This window comes from Agelaius phoeniceus, chromosome 16 (genome assembly GCF_051311805.1).
Source record: "Agelaius phoeniceus isolate bAgePho1 chromosome 16, bAgePho1.hap1, whole genome shotgun sequence".
Classification (NCBI taxonomy): Eukaryota; Metazoa; Chordata; class Aves; order Passeriformes; family Icteridae; genus Agelaius; species Agelaius phoeniceus.
Window position 1 is genome coordinate 16353424 of NC_135280.1, and position 18192 is coordinate 16371615.

Below are 18192 nucleotides of genomic sequence, written 5' to 3' on the forward strand. Positions count from 1 at the left end.
TTTTAACCATACTGTAGAGTTCAAATATACCCTCAAGTTCTGCTGTGCTCTGAAGCTATCTCTGGATGGGCACAGGGAGATGATTTATTCATCAGCCGAGGTCCCAGTTTGTCCCTCTTTATCTAAAGAACATTAGGAACAATCTAGAAATTCAGGAATAGGGAGGGGTTTAAAAGATAGAAAACCTCACTGGGTTCTTCAGGGCTGCAAGAGACATAAGGAAAATTGCAACAGCAGAATGTATGTTTCAACTTCTGATGCTCAGAGCTAGACTGCTTGTGGGAATTGAAGTTCTACCAAGGAGTATAATTGATGCCAGGGAGAGGCACAGCATCAGGAGCAGCTACATGACTGCCACAGTACGTCAGGTAAACACCAGTCCAACCTGGACAGGTGATTGTTTGCACACACGTGGACACAGGGACATTTGCTGGCTGAGGCAGGATGCTGCTCAGAGTGGGAATGAGGAGCTGAGGTTTGATACAGAGGCAGCCATTCACCTTAATGCCCATGTCCACTGCATTTACATGAAGTTCCAATGTCTCCAAAATTTCCAATTTCTCTGAAATTTGGTTGGCTGGAAGCTAGGCTGAGTCAAGCAGCAGAGTGTGCTGTAAACATGTTACTTGTCTACATATATATATATATTTTTCCATACATAGAAATCCAGAAAGGAGGCCAAGTGCATCTGGAGAACACAGGAACTACCATCAGATTAAAAAAAGCCCCAAACCTAATGATAAACATTATATACATAGCATGATAGACACAGAGATGAGACAGCACCAGCAGCTGGCAGCTCACGGTTTATGATTTCCCATCCTAATACCTGAAATATGAGCAACATTTAAATAAATGACACTACTAATTTAATGATGGAGGCCAGTAGAGATGAATTCTGAGAAACACAGCTTCTCAATTTAGAGTGAATGCTCATTTTAATGTCAGGGTTCAGTTTGGTGCACTCATTTTGGAAAAGTGCAAAACTCCTTGGGATTCGGGACAGGAAAATGAACCTTATACATGTTTCAATGCAGTACATCCACAAGTGTTGCACAGAAATATTGTCAGAGCAATTGGAGCTTGGTTACTCTTGCCATCAAGAACTTTGAAATCAAGAACTTTGAAATCAATTAAAGCATTATGAATGAAAATGGCTCTGGAGCTTTCGAAAATTTCAGATGAATGCATTTATCAGAACACCCTGCTGAGATTTATAAAGAAGCAAATCATGATATCTAGACAACTCATATGTCATCAGAAACAGCTGTGCCTATTAAAACTGATCGCTGTATTGAAGGCTCTCAATGCTGGGCTTGCAAGGGCCCATCACTTAACCATAAGTACTTGCTTACATTGAAAATAGTTAATGGAACCATGTCTTCAAAAGTAACAAGTGAAGCTGTTATAAAAAACACCCCCCAACCACACTCTCCCTCCCCAACAAGATCTGTCTGCCTTTCAAAATAAATATTCAAATCTGAAGTTTCACACTTAGATGAGCTGAATGGTTAAGTTCTAAAATATCTAAAGGCTTGGAAGATTCCATCAGTTTGTCACATCAGAACATTATTGTAATTGTGCAAAACCAGATTGGGCTTTCCCTGCTTCCTTCCTTTTCCTTAACTCTTCCTTAAATTACTATTTTTTAAGCCAAAAAAAAAAAAAAGCATAAATTGCATGCTTCAGAAAGTCTCCCAGGAGGTGAAAAAAACAAAAGAATTTTTGAAATATCCACACATTAATAATTTTTAAGATATTCATCCAGAAACAGAATGTACTGAGGACTCCTGCTGCTGAAAGCTCTATGGCTACTTGCAAAGATTTTTTAAGAAGAGCAGGCGAGACTTCCTTTTTCAGGTCAAAGTCAGTAAGGCCTGCACACAACAGAATCATGTGGAATGGGTACGAGGCAAAAAAGAAATCCAGAACTGTTTCACTTTAAAAAACATTAGTGGCCATTCTGACCATCAATATACACTTGCATCACATAAGCATCTCTTTAAACCTTCCCATGGTCTCAGTGACACAGTCATGCAAAGGTGCACTGAGATACTGCCAACATTTGGCTTAGTTTGTTTCACAAGTACTTTTTAAGTTTTTCCGTATATTTCTTAATTCATACTCAAAGAGCTTAGCAATATAAATACCACATGTTTAAATTGACAGAAGAAATTAAATGTCAAAGGCTTTATAAATACAGCATAGGTTTGGGAGGCACAGCATGATGCTGATAATTACAGTGGTTCTATTTATTGTCCCTATTATCTCAGAATTGTTTTAACAGTAAGTGCTGAGCTCCTATGCCTGTGTTGTAAAATGAAGTACAGTTGTACCTTGGACACCAAGAGCACTTTCTTAGTGCTCTTGGTGTCCAAGGCACAGCTTCAACTGATTTCCATGGCAGCTGCAGAGACTGTTCAGCACATCTCACCTTTGCTGACATCCAAAACAAAAGAAACACATGATTCATTGCCAAAAGTTAGACTGAAGTGTTGGGTTGTTGTTTTTTTTTTAATTTTAAGGATTTCTTCTAAAATTATTTATTAATACTGAATCCAGCTCTCCAGGTTTGAACTCAGATTAATGAACAGCAAGACCATAAGTAAGATTCAGCAAGACAGAAGCTTTGCTCTTTCTGACTGTTGCCTTTCATTCATTTAAGTTCAAGCACACTATTCTGGCTTTTCCTAATCTTAGTACTTGGTTTGCATTTCTGAAGTCCCTATAATGTGGATTTTAAAAATTACTCCAAAAGGCTGAAAAATATGATGCATTCTTTATCTCAGGATAACAGCTTAGCAAAACATCAAGTTCTAAGAGGAAAACAGCATGCTCAGTTAGAATATCTGATTATATTAGATAAAACCTAATTACTTGTCTAGTTAGATTTTTATCAGAAGATAAAAGAAGATGAAGTCTAACACAGTCACAAGAAATGGGAAAAGGGTTCTAACAAAAGTAAGTGAAGCAACTTAAGTGTAAGGAGCACTACCAGTTTCATCTATAATCAATTAGAAATCTCTTTTCAGAAACACAACCATTTATTCTCTTTTCCAGAATAAAGTAATGTATGAACATGAAGCACTTAAAAGGACAAACAAGTGCACGTGAGAATGTGTCCTCAATAATTCACCAAGTAATTAATAAATAAATCCAAGAACCATCGGAAACAGCATCAATAGAATAATTTTTTTAAATTCTGTTCATTACGAAACTAAGAAACAATATCCCTCAGGAGATTTAAAGAATGGATGTGATCATAGATGCAATCAGCTTCACAGCAAGAGGTGGCACCATCCCTCAGCTGAGCATAACCCATCCTGCACTGTTAAGAGTTTAAGAGCAATTTAAGACTTTAAGTACCATTTCTGAGATGCAACAGATTTAGTGTCCCACAGTGGACAGGGATAACAGCACACTCCCAGTCAGCCCTACATCTCAGAGGCCATCAGGAGATTGTGAAGGCATACAGAGATGCTTGGGAATCCTCACTGTGCCCATGCACTGAATAAATGTGTGGTCATTAGCTTCTTCCCAGGGCTGGACACTTAATAATTTCCTCACAAAAGCTGGATTAAAGTTTGCACTAAAATTTTTGTTTATCAAGAGGGTAAACTTAAGAGGGTAACTCCCAGGGGAGTTTTAGATTACTATGAAAATATCTGGAGCCATTTTTCTTAACCATTAAAATGCTTGAATTCCCACTTAACTGTTTTTTTCCCTCAATGCAGACAGAAGAGGGAAAGAAATGCTTGCATTTTAAGCAATTAACATAATGCGATCTTCCAGTGAGATCACTCTTCCTCATCATCCCAAAACATTGCAAATTACTCTCCAGTATGACTAACCTACTTCTGCAAACAGTCCTGGGTCTATCCTGGAACATAACACCAACAGTTCTGGGGCTATCATGGATCAAAACAACAAAATTGGTGCTTGTAAATAAGAAAATCAAGTTAACATCTCTAATCCAGATGGATAGAGATGGTTTAGGAAGTGAGCAAAACAACAAGGAATCTGACTTGGTCTCATCCTTAAGAGTTTGGGGTTTGACTCTTGATTGATCCCTGTTTTAAACAAGGCAGAATTCATTAAGCCAATACCCTTGGCTGGACAAGAGTCCCAGTTGGATGTCCTGTCCAGGAATTAACTGCTTCTCTGAGAAAATGGGGCCCACAGTGGGCTTCAAGAAGGAAAAAGGCAGAGACTAGCACTGTATGCTGATGAACAATAGATACTTGGAGTAGAGTTTTTGGAGCCATTCAGCTCTAATCCTTTCCAGCTCTCAACAGCCAAGTTGCATCTTAAGGGAGGTGAAAAGGCATGGATGGAGGGCTTGTCCTCCCTCTTTCACCTGTCAGATGCACACACAAAGGAATGAACACTTTCTGCAGTGTCTAGGTCTATTCTGCTGGAATTATTGACCTCTAGCTACAGGAAACATCCACCTCTGGCCACAGAGAACTCCATCATGGTTAAATGTCAAGAGACGACTGACATTAACAATAATGAGTTTGACAAAACAAAAAAAGAAGAATATCCAAAATACCTATGTCATGACAGTCTTAGGCAATAGATTCTAGAAGTGAGGGGTTAACACAAATGCCACCAGTAACTGTGCAGACACTAAACCCACTATGACCATCTGGTTTTACAAACTGTCATTAACAAACAAAACACAAAGGTTAATGAAGTCTGGAGTGGCCACAAAAAGTTACACTGGAATCATGGCTACTATAAATGAAGCTGAAACAGCTGAACAGCTGATCCTAAATTTATACTAATTATTAAATCTATAGAAAATTCATCAAAATAGACTAAAGCTGGCTATTGAGGCATTTTTGCTGTACATATAATTTAAAATAGAGTAAAAGAGCACAAAGGTAAATACTAAATTTCACAGCTTTTACAAAAACTATATTGCAGCCAGTTTTATAAGATATTATAAATATTTATTCCTGGATTAAGCAATCATTCAAGCAGGGAAACAGCTTTGTGGCCTGGCCTTCCTCAACAAGATTTCCCTCTTCAACGGCATTGGGCTGAGCTCTGAAGAAATACTTTAACATTGCACACTCAATTCCCTTTCTTGATCTACACTGTCCATTGGCTGTCATCACTAAAAAGAGGCCAGAGATGCTGGTGCAGAGGCTCAGCTTAGGGTTGTGTACATACAAAATAAAAATGTGCTGACCTGACAGCATGCAAAGTCACAATGGTGAGTAAGGAAGCACAGTCACCTCACATTTTCAGGCTGAATACAATTAACAAACTCTACTGCAAAAGAATGGACTTTATGCATTATTATAAGAGTTATATATCATTGATGGTCTGCCCAAGGTAGGGGTGGAGTCCCACATCCCTGGAGGGATTTAACAAATGTGTGGATGTGGCACCTGGGGATATGATTAGTGGGGGCCTTGGCAGTGCTGAGGGAACAGCTTGACTTGATGATCTCAGAATCATAGAATCGTTTAGCCTGAAAATGAGCTCTAAGTTTGCTTTTTTTCCCTAAGAGGAATAATTGCAATTCTAGAACAAAATCAAAAGATGACAGATCATACATTAAACCTGTTAGAATAAACCAACATCTCTCATATGAGAGATGGGAAGGTACTCAGGTTGTAATACTTTATTCTATAAACATAATTTTCTTCACATTTAATGAAATCATACCAGCTACATCCTTCTTATTCTACAAATCATCAGCCTGCTGCAGTTCCACGGACCATGTGCAACCTTCTTTCTGGTTAATAGGAGCAGCTACACAAAATACCCACTGCATTTCCACATGTCTCTGAATAGTGGTAGTGTATTAGGCCAAGAAACATTCCTAAGTGTGGAGTTCTTACAAACAGCAGCAAAAATCATGTTACCCATTCAATGTACTTCCAGCTGCAGGAGAGGACAATGATCAAATAACTATTTTGTAAAGATACAACTGAGTTTCTTTGATCTGAAGTTCAACTGAGTCACAGTCAGAAACGTACTATTTTTAGTATGCATGATATAACATCACCTGTGGCAAAGCTCTAAGTCTGTAATACTTTTTAAGTTAAGTGTTTAAAAAGTCACAAATAGGAGCAAAAGCAAAAATTTGGTGTTAATTTCTGTCAGGGGCCAGTATGTATTTCTGGCATAAACTTCAGACTTTTAAAGGTTATTTATATAGAGAGGCTTTTTTTTTTTTTTTTTTTTTTTTTTTGAGCTCCTGTGTACTATATACAAGCAAGGCAAGAGAATCCATTATGGCAACAATTTTTTAATTTGATGCTACAGATAGTTCTGTCACCAAATGAAAGTACTAATAATGGTTGGCAAACTTGCTCTTACTTTGGGCACTTCTCCTTTGAAAGTCATTACTATCTCTTCAGCAAACACTGATGCTCAAAGCATTACAGAAGTCCATCTGAGTGGAAAGACAGAACACTCTTAATGTTCAAAGTTTACTGGTGTTTAAAAAGCTCATCTGACTGTGATTCTGTTATCCATCCAATGCGTTTCATGATCTGCTAGCATTCAAAATGGTAAGAGATGGAAATGCTGCCAATGCTAAAAGGGCAACTTTAGAAGTTAAACACAAAATCTTTGAACAAATTTTCTGAGTAACTGATCAGAAATTAACTCACTAGGAGAGGCCAAAAATACTTAGTATGTTACCGTCTTAACATTTTATTCAATGGAAAAAGTCTAATGGACTGTGGTTCTTAACTAACTCCTCAGATACAATACTATATTTTATTACATTTTAATTAAATAATGAGTTGTTACTTAGAACATGGGAAGCTGAAGACAGCCTGTGAGGGGTAAATAAAGGGTAAACACAAAAGTAGGTTAGACATCATGATTAACACAATTAAATTTACTCTTGTTTATATCAAGTTTTGTTTTCTGCATTTCCTAGCAGTCTCTCTGGAAGATCAGGAACCAATTTCTGATGGTCAGTGCATCCACCAAACTTAAAGCCAGTTAAAGCACTCCTAAAAAATCTGCTCCAGAGTCTTTGTCTAGTATATGCCAGCTTACACATAGTGCAACTTCTATTTCACAATAGCAATGACACATTAGCAATTGATGTGGAACAATGATATTTGTAACTCCCACCTTATGCTAGAGAAGAAGGAAAAGGATAAAAACAGGGCATCCATCAGGTTAACAGGAAAAGCAGGAAAAAAGTCTGACTAAAAGTACCCAACTTTGCAGTTGATATAAGCCATTCAGTAGCCAGCTGGGAGACACATTTTAATCAGGTTTCTAGCCAAGACTGCAGATGTCCGTGTCTGTAATCATGGCTGCATTTGTTCTTTAATAGAGAATCACAGATTATCTCAGGTTGGAGGGGATCTACAAGGATCATTGTGTTCAGCTCCCTGTTGCTTGCAGGACTATCTTAAACTAAAACACTAGATCACTAAGAGCATCCTACACAAACCACAACTCTGGCAGCCTTGGAGACATGACCACTACCCTGGGGAGCTTATTCCACTGCCAACCACCCTCTGGGGGAAGAACCTTTTCCTAATAACCAACATAACTTTCTCCTAACACAGCTCCAGCCACTCCCTCAGGTCCTGGCACCAGACAACAGAGACCAGCACCTCCCCACTATGAGGAAGGTGCAGAATACAACAGGGTCACCCTTCAGCCTTCTCTTCTCCTGGCTGAACTGGCCAAATGATCTCAGCCACTCCTTGCGTGTCTTACCCTCGAGGCCTTTCATCATCCTGGTCACCAGGTCCTGGGCATACTGCCATCATTCAATGTCGTTTTTATTTTGAGTTTGTCATTTTCCCTGTCATGGTGTTCAGTACAGACTCTGGCCTACACACTTTCCTTTTCAGCTCAAGAAGATCCCTGCTCAGCCAGACCCTCCTTCTTTCCTGCTTGCATGATTCCCTATGCTTTAGAAGTGCTGGTTCCTGCACTATTAAGAGGTCACCATCTTGCCCACAAGTCTCTCTTTACAAATTGCACATCTCAGAGGGCACCTTTTTGAGTTGATCCTTCAGTCCCTGCACCCGAGGTTACTTTCAACATGCTTCAGAAACTTTGTGAATCTCTTTGTGTCTGTTGTATGATATTCCCTGTTGATGTCTGGAAACTTAAAATCACTCTTAAGGCCCAGGGGAGCTGATCTAGAGATATCCCTTAATTCCTTGTACTATAATTCATCAGTATCATTGTCCCGACCAGGTGCTCAATAGTAGACCTTCACAGTTAGATATATATGAAATATATATATATATATATATTTAAACACACACACACACACATTCACACACCCTATTTTAAAAACTACCTTTTTACCTGTACATACAGATTATGCCTTAACACCTCATTCAGAACTGCCAAGCCTTGATATCTTCATTTCAACCATCTCCCTCATTACACAGATGGAAATATAAGGATCTTTGCAGTGTATCCCAAAGACTAATAAATTATTAAAAAAGTAAAAATTAAGAATTCTCTCTACAATGCTTCTGTAAACCAGTAAGACCCAAGCATTAAAATCCACAGGATGTTTTTTAGGACAATACAGAGGGACTAGGGGAAAAAGAAATTCAGGGTTTTATTGGTTTGTTTTAGCAATGATTATTATTTTAGGGTCTTGAAAAACTATTTATGGTTCCATTTCACTCTGTGTCACACAAAAAAAACCAAAAAACAAACCATCAATCCTGCCCCAAACAACTCTGGCTATGAATTAAGTAGAATCTTCAGTAAAGAGAATTTCAGCACCACTAGTGGGCCATTTTGGGAAATTAGCTGCTTGTTCCATGCACTACTTATGGGATGCTGTGCAACTAAAGGAAGGAATCAATACATATTCTGAAGAAAATCCTTTCTTAATCAGACCACAAAAAAGGCAGTTACAACAAGGGACTGCTGGGAGAAGGGACTGCTGTCTAAGAATTGTTTTCTGTGGAATGACAAACTTTATACTCCTGCTCAGTCAGGATTTTCTTTTTCATCATTTTATATTATTGTAACTTTCTGCTGCTTCTGTTTTCCTAGTGCAGTTTGACATGATGCGTGCCTGCAACCTCATTGCCACGGTGGCTCTGACTGCTGGCCAGCTCCTCTTCGTCCTGGGGCTGATGGAGCTCCCCATCATCTCCCAGGATACCCAGTGGTGGGAGGAGGCCATAGCTGCTGTGTTCCAACTTGCCAGTAAGTCCACTTCTTACTACTGATGGAAAAGAGCTCAGTCTCTCTTAAACCCAGGTGGAAAAGTGTTTCTTGCTTTGTAAATCTTTCAAGTGACAAAGAATAGCAAAAAGGCTTATATCTAAAAGCAAGTTCATTGTCTCCAACAAGCTCTCTCCATGAGATTCTGCAGTACCTGAACAGAAGCTTTTAACTGGGATATATCATAATGAGCTTCTGGCAACCGAAAAAACCCCAAGCCTTTATTATTTCCTATGAAACTAGGAAGGCAAACATAAGAGACAAACTGGATACACAGTAATCCCACAATTTAGCAGGGCAAAATATACTCAAGGAACTCAAGAAAGCAGAGTGGATGGGCTGAGCAAATTTTTGAAGCCTTGTTGAAACAAGATTATTTTATTTTAGCTAACTGAATTTTACTCAATGACCACCAGCTGGATTTTGACAAACAGATACATCTGCAATCCAGCAAAGAAAGCCAAAGTCAATTCATACCACTGACTTCTATAAATAAAATTTCCACAGCAGTTCTCATGGACTGTATACAGAACTGCACGAGGAAAAGAGGAAATAGGTTTATCACAATTCCATTTTGATAGCAGTGGCAACAAAGTGTAAACATTCTGCAATAACACCTTTCATTATTACATAAAGTAACTTCAGCATTCATTACAGTAAGAATCCAATCCTAGACGATATCCATGCAGGAAACTTATCATTAATGGAGTAACAATCAAGCTGATTACAAGATCAGATTAAAAATACAACATTTACATATATATATATATATATATATATACACACATATATACATATATACATATATATATACACATATATACATATATACATATATATATACACACACATACATATATATTATTAATGCAAAGAATGTAAGGTTATAATAAAGCAACACCATTTTATTTAAAGTTTTAGTTTTGACTTTAACAACTCAAAATATTAAGAATGGCATAAAATTACGGAGACCTCAGGTTTTCGAAAACACAAGATCAGAATCTGGCCTAGGTGATTTAAGCACAGTCTCATGGCAATAAAATAGTTAGGTTTTTTTAGGTATACTAAGGATGAGGAACCTCAAATCCAGATGAGAGGAGGAGACTGCAGAGGTTGTGTAACCTTCAAAGCACCTGATCCATCTTCCAGGTGCAGCAAGTGCTTCAAGCACGAGACAGTGCTTCCAAAAGACAGATATAAACCTTGCCATAAAAGCCCTCCCTACAGCCCCTTTGTGTCTGTGTAACTGTGGATACCTTCTGGATAGTTCTCCCTGACTTTCAGCGTGATGCCTGCTGTACTCTCCCATCCTCTCCAAACTTGATCTGTTTTTCCAGAGCGGAAATGCATTCTGGCGCTGTTTGGATGTGTTGTTTCATTGACAAACAGCACAGGGGACAGCCATGGGCCTTTCTTCTACCATGGCTGCTAATTTTAGACTGAGCTCTTTTTTTTTTGCCTTTTTTTTTTTTTTCCTGTGCTGGAGTCTGTTTTAAACACAGTCAGAGAGAGACTGAAGGGCGCCAGGATATCCCGACACAGGAGGAGGAAATGCCTGCTATTACCTGTTATGCAAGCTGAACCTTGAAATCCCTAGTGCTGGGAGGGGACATGGGAGAAAAGCCACAGTCAGAATGATTAACAAACACTAATGAGAATGGCTGAAGAAGCTTTTTGATCAAGGAGTCTATGTCAATCTGCCTGCCTATGTTCAAAAGACGTGAAGGAATGGAGCTGCAGCCTGTGATGATATGAGGACAGACATTGAGCTGTATGAATCTGCAGAAATAACACAGTGATTATCCCTGCCCCATTCCCCAGCCTCCTTTGTAGTTATGCCACACTCTCCTTTACCATCATCAGATGGTTTTCTGCCTTGAAGTCATGATATTCATTTTACATCTCATTATCTCATTCTAACTTTCTGTTTAAACAAGTTCCTTCCTGATATCCAGAACAATCACCTGAAGTCTTCTAGAATGCATACTTTTGAAAAAAGTGGGAAGAAGTCACAACTGCATTAACCCGATATAAAATAAGACTTCTTGGAGACCTCCTTAGTTTTCCAGAAAAGTGTTACATCAACTGCTGATTCCTTGGGAATTTGCACTCACTAAACAGGAGTTTGCACTCACTAAACTCCCTGGACTGGGCACAGGGGATAGCATTTTAGACATTATAGATTATGTGTCTTTGAAATCGGACAAAACCCATGTGCAGTGAGAAAGCCCAGCAAATCCACTGCTCTGATGAAGGGCTGCTGCTGCATCTGGAGACTGAGTTCCTCATTGAAGGGGAAGACAGTGGCCACCACACGTCATATGAGCCACAGGTGATTTTCAGGCTCTGAGTCTCCACTCTGAGACAGTAACCTCTCAGTCATTCTCAAAGAAAAGGAGCAATATGGAGCAAAAACCTCAGAACAGTAAATATGACACTTGTATTTAAAAGCATTTGTCCCATGCAAACAATGCAAGAGAAACCCCTGCAAAGCTCTCTCCTGCTTCATTTGAGGAGTTAAAGCCAAGGTACTTTAGGTCAGACAGATCATTTATGATGTGAGAAGGGCAGGTAATGTTTAAGAATGAACGAACTTAGATCTTATTAAACATTTCTGAAGCACTGGCTGTGAAACTTCTGTTTATATCACTTTCAAATGAAAGAACATGAGCACCAACCTTCTAGTTTTTCCTTTTCAAAACCCAAATAATCTGAAGAATTGTTCTGCAGTTCCTCATCCTTTCAGTAATTTCAGAAATTATCTTGAATCATATTCCCTCTAATTCCAACTTCTCCTTGATCTCTACCTTTCATCCTGGAATATGCCAACAAGTGCTGAAGAGAACCACAGTGGTCACTGGTAGACTGAAATCTTGTGTTATGGGGAAGGTTCAACCCACAATTTTCTTGTTTTTACTCAACTGAAACTGTGTGGATTTCATTACACTTTCCCATGGCCTGAACAAAAGTCCTTGTCGGCTTAGAAAACTAAGAGTGCTAGGTATTATCTCCAAAGTCTATCACAAGCTCAAATCAATGATCTTGGATCCACCATAGAGCTTGCAGTGGCTCCAGACTCCACCACTTCCTCACTTCTGCCACCTGCACAAGCATTTGACAGTCATTCAAAAAAGGATGAACCTCTGACACAAAATCAAGCCTGGAGAAGCAAAGAAGAGAGGAAACAGCAATGCTGTCTGGGACAGCAATGGGATTCACACAGCTCCAAAGCTCCAGAGCCTCACACCTCCCTGTTAACAGGAAAGTGATCTGTTTGCTTTGGAAAAGGTTCCTAGTGAAAATAGAACCAGCGTTTTACATGGAATTTTGTGTCAATGCTCAGAAATTTTCCTCTAGAGGGTTTTGGGGTTTCTGTTTTTTTCCAAGGACCTGTTACAAACACCATGTGCTGAATATAGGATGGATAACAGCCAACAGAAGGGCTGTTGGAAAGGGAAATCCATACTAACAGTACAGGGAAGAAAGAGCACTTCAGAGGATATTGAATTACTACAAACATTACCCTCCCAGACAGGATCAGGCCTTAAGGGGCTCCAGCCAAGTCTTGATCTTGTCCAGTGATGATTATCACAGACTTTAGAGAGAAATATTAGAAACTTAATAGGAAAAATCTGGGATAGAGTATCATTTACATTAGATCTCATCCTGGTTTCTGAATGTCCAAGACTGCAATAAGCCTGAATCATGATTAATATTTTGCCAGTCTGCTTTCAACATTAAATAACTTTAATACATAATATCCTGAAGATTAAAAAGTTTCATGTTCCCAGGGAGCCTGTCATTTACAGCCAAATAAATTAGTCTCATCTTTCCTAAATTTCAAGCTTTGCATTCCAGCTTTGCCCAACATGTTTTTCTGATGAAAGTGTTTCACTCCAGACCCCTAATGCATCATGGAAAAGCTGAGCTCAGGTATACTCTAATTTCTGTGCTCTTAAAACTAAATCAGACAATTTTTTAATCTTCTCCAACCACTTTAGATTAGTTGATATCCAGAAAATGTCTATGTAGAAAAGAACAGCACAGCAGCCATTGGAAAACATGGCTGAAGATATTGCTGATAGCAGTGTGATCCTGAGTTCCGTATTACTTCCTTCCACCTTTTTGCTTCATGATACCCTCAAGCCAGATCTGTTCTAAGATGAACTCCATGGAACTGTAAACCTAAAACTTCCTGAAAATGAAGCAAGTAAATGAGATGCTCTAAGTAACCTAAAAATCTAAAAATCATAGCAAAAATAGAGAATCTGACTGCTTGATTTGTGCTAAATGTTTTCATTATTTGTCAATTTTATTTCACCCTCAGTGCCAAACTTCCCCATTGTTTATGCAGACCACAAATATCACAATAAAGTGATTTTGTTTTTGCACATTTGCAAAAGGAAGCACATTTGCAAATATCTAAAATCTAGATGTCTATATTATTTATTTTGTTGGAAATAGTTCCCAGGAGCAGCTGAACCAGCAAACTGGGAAGGATGGTAGCTCACAAGAAGTGTGGTGAACTCCTCATCTGGTATAGCTGCAGCAGGAAGAAGATCTGCCTGTATTCTTTAAGGCTAAACTCTGATAAGAGCAGCAGGCAGGTTCTTGTAGCATCTCAATGTCAAGGGCACATATTCTGATCAGAAATATGGTAAAAAATTTTATTAACAGATATAATTTGGATATTAACAAATATAATTTGGATAGGCAAGCATAAGGAACATGTACTGCAGAGGAAAGTGTGTGAGACGGGAAGTATCTCAACACAAATATTCACTTTATTGCTTATGAACATGCACATTATATATATATATGGAGGTGTCTCCTAAAACTGTTTCAAACCCAGTTGCCTTGCTGGATCCAATTACGCAGCTCTTACCCTCTGATGTATCCAGAGAAGAACAGAGCACTTGAACAATAAAAGCAGAAAATGATGCTGAAATGTCCAAAAATATCACCTGTCAATAACTACTTCTCTCTGCACAGGCTATTTTTCTCAGGCTGACCCCACCTGCAGCTCTGGGATCCTCAGCATGAGACAGACAAGGACCTATTAGAGTGGGCCCAGAGGAGGCGATACAGATGCTCCAAGGGTTGAAGCACCTCTGCTCTGGAGCCAGGCTGGGAGAGCTGGGGGTGCTCACCTGGAGAGGAGAAGGTTCTGGGGAAAACGTATTGTGGCTTTTCAGTACATAAAGGGTGCTTAACAAAAGACAGAAAGTGACTTTTTACATGGACAGACAGCAATGACAAAGGGAATGGATTTAAGCTGGAAAGGGGAAGATTTAGATTAAATGCTAGGAAGAAAGTCTTCCCTGTGAGAGTGGAGAGGCCCTGGCACAGATTGCCCAGAGAAGCTGTGGCTGCCCCTGGATCCCTGGAAGTGTCCAGTGCCAGGCTGAGTGGGGCTTGGAGCTACTTGGGATAGTGGAAGGTGTTCCTGCCTTCTGGCAAGAGGATTGGCAAGAGATGGTTTTAAAAGATTCCTTTCAACCCAAAACATTCCGTGGTTCTGATTCCAGACAGGAGCCCATAGCTGTGCCTGATATGAGGCCTACTACATTAAAGCAGAGCTTTAATTGGCTCCAGCTGCCTCAGAACCCAAGAGGCCAAGCAATGCTAACAGTTGATATCAAGTGTGAGAGTCTGCACATTCCTCCTTATTTAGACAGCTGCCCAAGAGGAATTCTGCCTAGTTCACTGGGAATACTTTTCACCATTCCATTCAAAGACTGGCATAATTTCTAAGGAAACCTCCAAAAAGTAACAAACAAAAGCAATTCACTGTTAATAGACCTAAACTGGTTAAAGATTTCCAACATAAGGTAGGATTCACTGCCTTACACTATCTACATCTCCCATCAGGTTAAAGAGAAGGACTGACAAACTCAAAGAACACAAGTGGAAAGCCCTTGTAATTCAGAAAAGTGAGCAACAAAAGGGTCTTAGCGCCCCTGAGAAGCTGTGCTACTCACATGTTTAATTCTAAGATGTTACATGCTACCAAAATCTTTGGAAGGAAATTTTAAATTAGAACTAAACAAAACAAAAACCAAAAAAACCCAACCTCAAACAAATTATTGTACTTAATGTACAACTGAAACCTCAAAGGTCACTTGACTCTAATAGTCACACTCTAATTCCCTGTGCCATTAGAAACCAAAGCATCATCCTACCTGGTGCTACAATGAAGAGCACATGACTATTCCAGACACCCCATATTTGCCTTCAACTATAAAAACTTCTTTTGTGCAAAGCTGATACAAGAAAAGGTATTTATAAATAATTTGCATAAGTCCTATAGGAATCACTTTGTGAATCTGTCTCCTGCTGATAAACACAGCTGAGCTCCTACAGATAGCCCATTCAGGCACATGACTCATCACATCTAAAAGAGTCGCTGTGAAACTTGGTGGGGTACACAGAAAAGGAGTGAAATATTTCCCTTCTCTGTTTGCAGTTCTGCACAAGTGTGGGTGGTGTATTCTCAACACTCTGGCTGCTCTATTTTCCTCCTTCTCCCTTTTCTTGACAGCAAAAGTCATCCTCCAGGACAAGCTGTAAAGAGAAGGATTATAAGTCCCAATATAGACTTTCTGGTAAACTAGAAAAAACAATGTGTATTTCTTCAAATGCACTGTCAGTATACTAATAAAAAGGAAGAGTTGAATACAGGGGCGTCAGAAAAAAAACCCAACAATCACAGAAATAAAAATTGACTATTAGAGTTCTGCCTCAAACAGGAAATCCAGCATACAGTTCTGAAATGTAAGTTCAAAAAGTAACATTCTCCTAACCCACCCCCACTACCAGTCAATACTGTTCCAACCAAAAGTCTTCTGAGTGACTTCGTTATCTGTTTCCTTCCCCAGCGGAAAAGCCACCCCCCTCCCAGCTTGTTTTGCTGCAGATGGGAAACAACTAGAGATAAACAGCAGTTCAATGGGAAAAAAAAGCACTTCAATCTCATCAGGATTTTTAGTGAAGTTGTGGCCTCTGCGCAGTCTTGTGACAATATACAATAAAATTATCTGAAATTGATTTATGTATTTAAATTAATTCAGGGAAATTGAGCCATGCATCTCAAAGTCCTGTCATCACTACAAAACAGAAAAGAAACAAAATCAGATTAAAATGTTCAATATTTTCATAAATAAATTTAAAGAAACATATCCCTTCTACAGCCCTTGTCAACCTGTATTTCACACTGCTAGCTCAGGAATCCTGATGGCAAAGAGAGCAATTTTCTGGTTATTTTTAGTAGAGCTATTTATGGGAAATAGTCTGAGAAGCCAGCTGTTTTCCTCTAAGTGTTTTATTGGAATACTGAAACTGAATTCAGACATTGTTACAAATATCTATCTAAATGGGAAAATCACCACAGTAAGCTTTGGAGACTATTCTTACAACAAGGTTAATTTTTATAGGGATACTTATAACTATTATATGGCACAAATACGTGAACTGCACCTATTTTTGCCCAGTCATTTAGAGGACAGAGTACATGTTTCACCCCAGTTCTTGCCTAGTGTACAAGAAGACAAGACTCTTCTAAGGGCAAGGAGAACATATGTAGCACATTGGAACACTTTGCTTCAAAAAGTCCAAGTTTGATTAAGCTGTTACAGACAAAATCCATTCAAGCAAACCTTGGGGTTTTCACACATCATCATCTTCACAAAAGCAGCATTCATCAAAATTTGAAATGCACCATCCTATGCAAATTCAGTTTTTTGGATTATTACGATTTCTTCAGCCTTTGCTCTGGAGTTCCTACATTTATAATTTACACATCAAGCCATGCTAATATGAAATAAGAATGCCGGAAAATAACTTTCTCAGTTACATTTCTATTCTGGAGTTCTGTGACTCTTGCAGAACTGTAAAACTAATTGTATAAACTCTACAGTAAAGTGCTTCCACCTCTGTTGCCTCTGTCATGTGTTTGTCTGTTCTTAATGTCAGTTCCTCTCTAAACTACAGCAAAGGATCTGAAGCAGAATACACATTTTCACTCAAGAGCTCTGGCAACTGGCTCCTGTGATCTGTCAGTTCGAGGAGCTCTCAAACCCAGTCCCTCTACCTCACTCAGCCATTAGCACAGAACTGGGAAAGGACATAAACCCTCTTGCATGACTGGCTGCTCCTCTAAGCAGGGATCAGGCAAAGGGTTTGTGAAGGAAAATAGTCCTTCTAGCAAAAATAGTTTTATCTGGGGACCTGGAAGGAAGCCTTAGTGCTTTTCCCTGGTAGATAACTGCTCCATCAGATAGAACACGGAGATGTTAAGCCATTTAGGACAGTAATTTGCCATAAGTAATACAAAAGCAAGAAAGACAAAGTGAAATAATTTCATTAAAAGCTGGGTATTTGGAAAAATTTTAAATATTGAAAATATTCCTACAGTGGGAATTAAGCTGCAAGACACAACATAGCATCAGGTTTACTCTAACTGGTATTCCTGAACCCATGTCTCTCTGCCAAGAGAGCCTCAAAAAAATACTGCAAGATAGTGGGAAGTAGGCACTTATTAATATTTATAACTGTGCCTTAGAGGCACCTGTGAGTGGTCACTGGTCCAAACAGCTCCTGCTCAAAATTCCACCTGCTTAAGGTTTTATGATTTTCTTCACACTTAAAAAAAAAAAAAAAAAAAAAACAACGCTTTATGGATTCCCTGTGAAAGTGTGCATGAATTTAAAATAAGTTCTGAAAGGAAAACTGAAAAGGAAAACTGATTACATAAAGCCTTCTCATGTGCCAAACTAAGTAAGATGGGTTTCTTGATTTATATCAATACCCTCCTTCCTGCCAATTTTAAACCACAAGAAGATGAAGCTGGTCAACTCAGCTGCAGGAGGTGCAAGCATCGCCTTTCCTCTTGATTTCCTATCTTCATAAGAAAATGGCTATCTATCATCCATTGAACAATGGATTAGAAAGCACTATCAGCATGTATCATCCTTATAAGACCTAAAGGAAGATGTAGACATC

General features: G+C 39.0%; 2 protein-coding genes across 5 annotated transcripts in view; one reads left to right on the forward strand and one right to left on the reverse strand.

Annotated features, from left to right (window-relative positions):
• Nucleotides 1–18192, forward strand: part of LOC129127009 (transmembrane protein 204-like) — a 63880-nt gene that overhangs the window by 40757 nt on the left and 4931 nt on the right. The window contains exon 21 of one of the 2 annotated variants that reach the window (XM_054643292.2): nt 9019–9124. Coding sequence is in view for 1 of the 2 variants with exons in the window: in XM_054643298.2 (XP_054499273.1) it covers nt 9019–9174 (156 nt within the window). In the remaining variant the exon portion in view is untranslated. Of the gene's footprint in view, nt 1–9018; nt 9175–18192 lie in introns of those variants that run through there. The other variant, XM_054643298.2, reaches the window with a different exon arrangement.
• Nucleotides 1–18192, reverse strand: part of IFT140 (intraflagellar transport 140) — an 85230-nt gene that overhangs the window by 20948 nt on the left and 46090 nt on the right. The gene's annotated exons all lie outside the window — the stretch shown is intronic.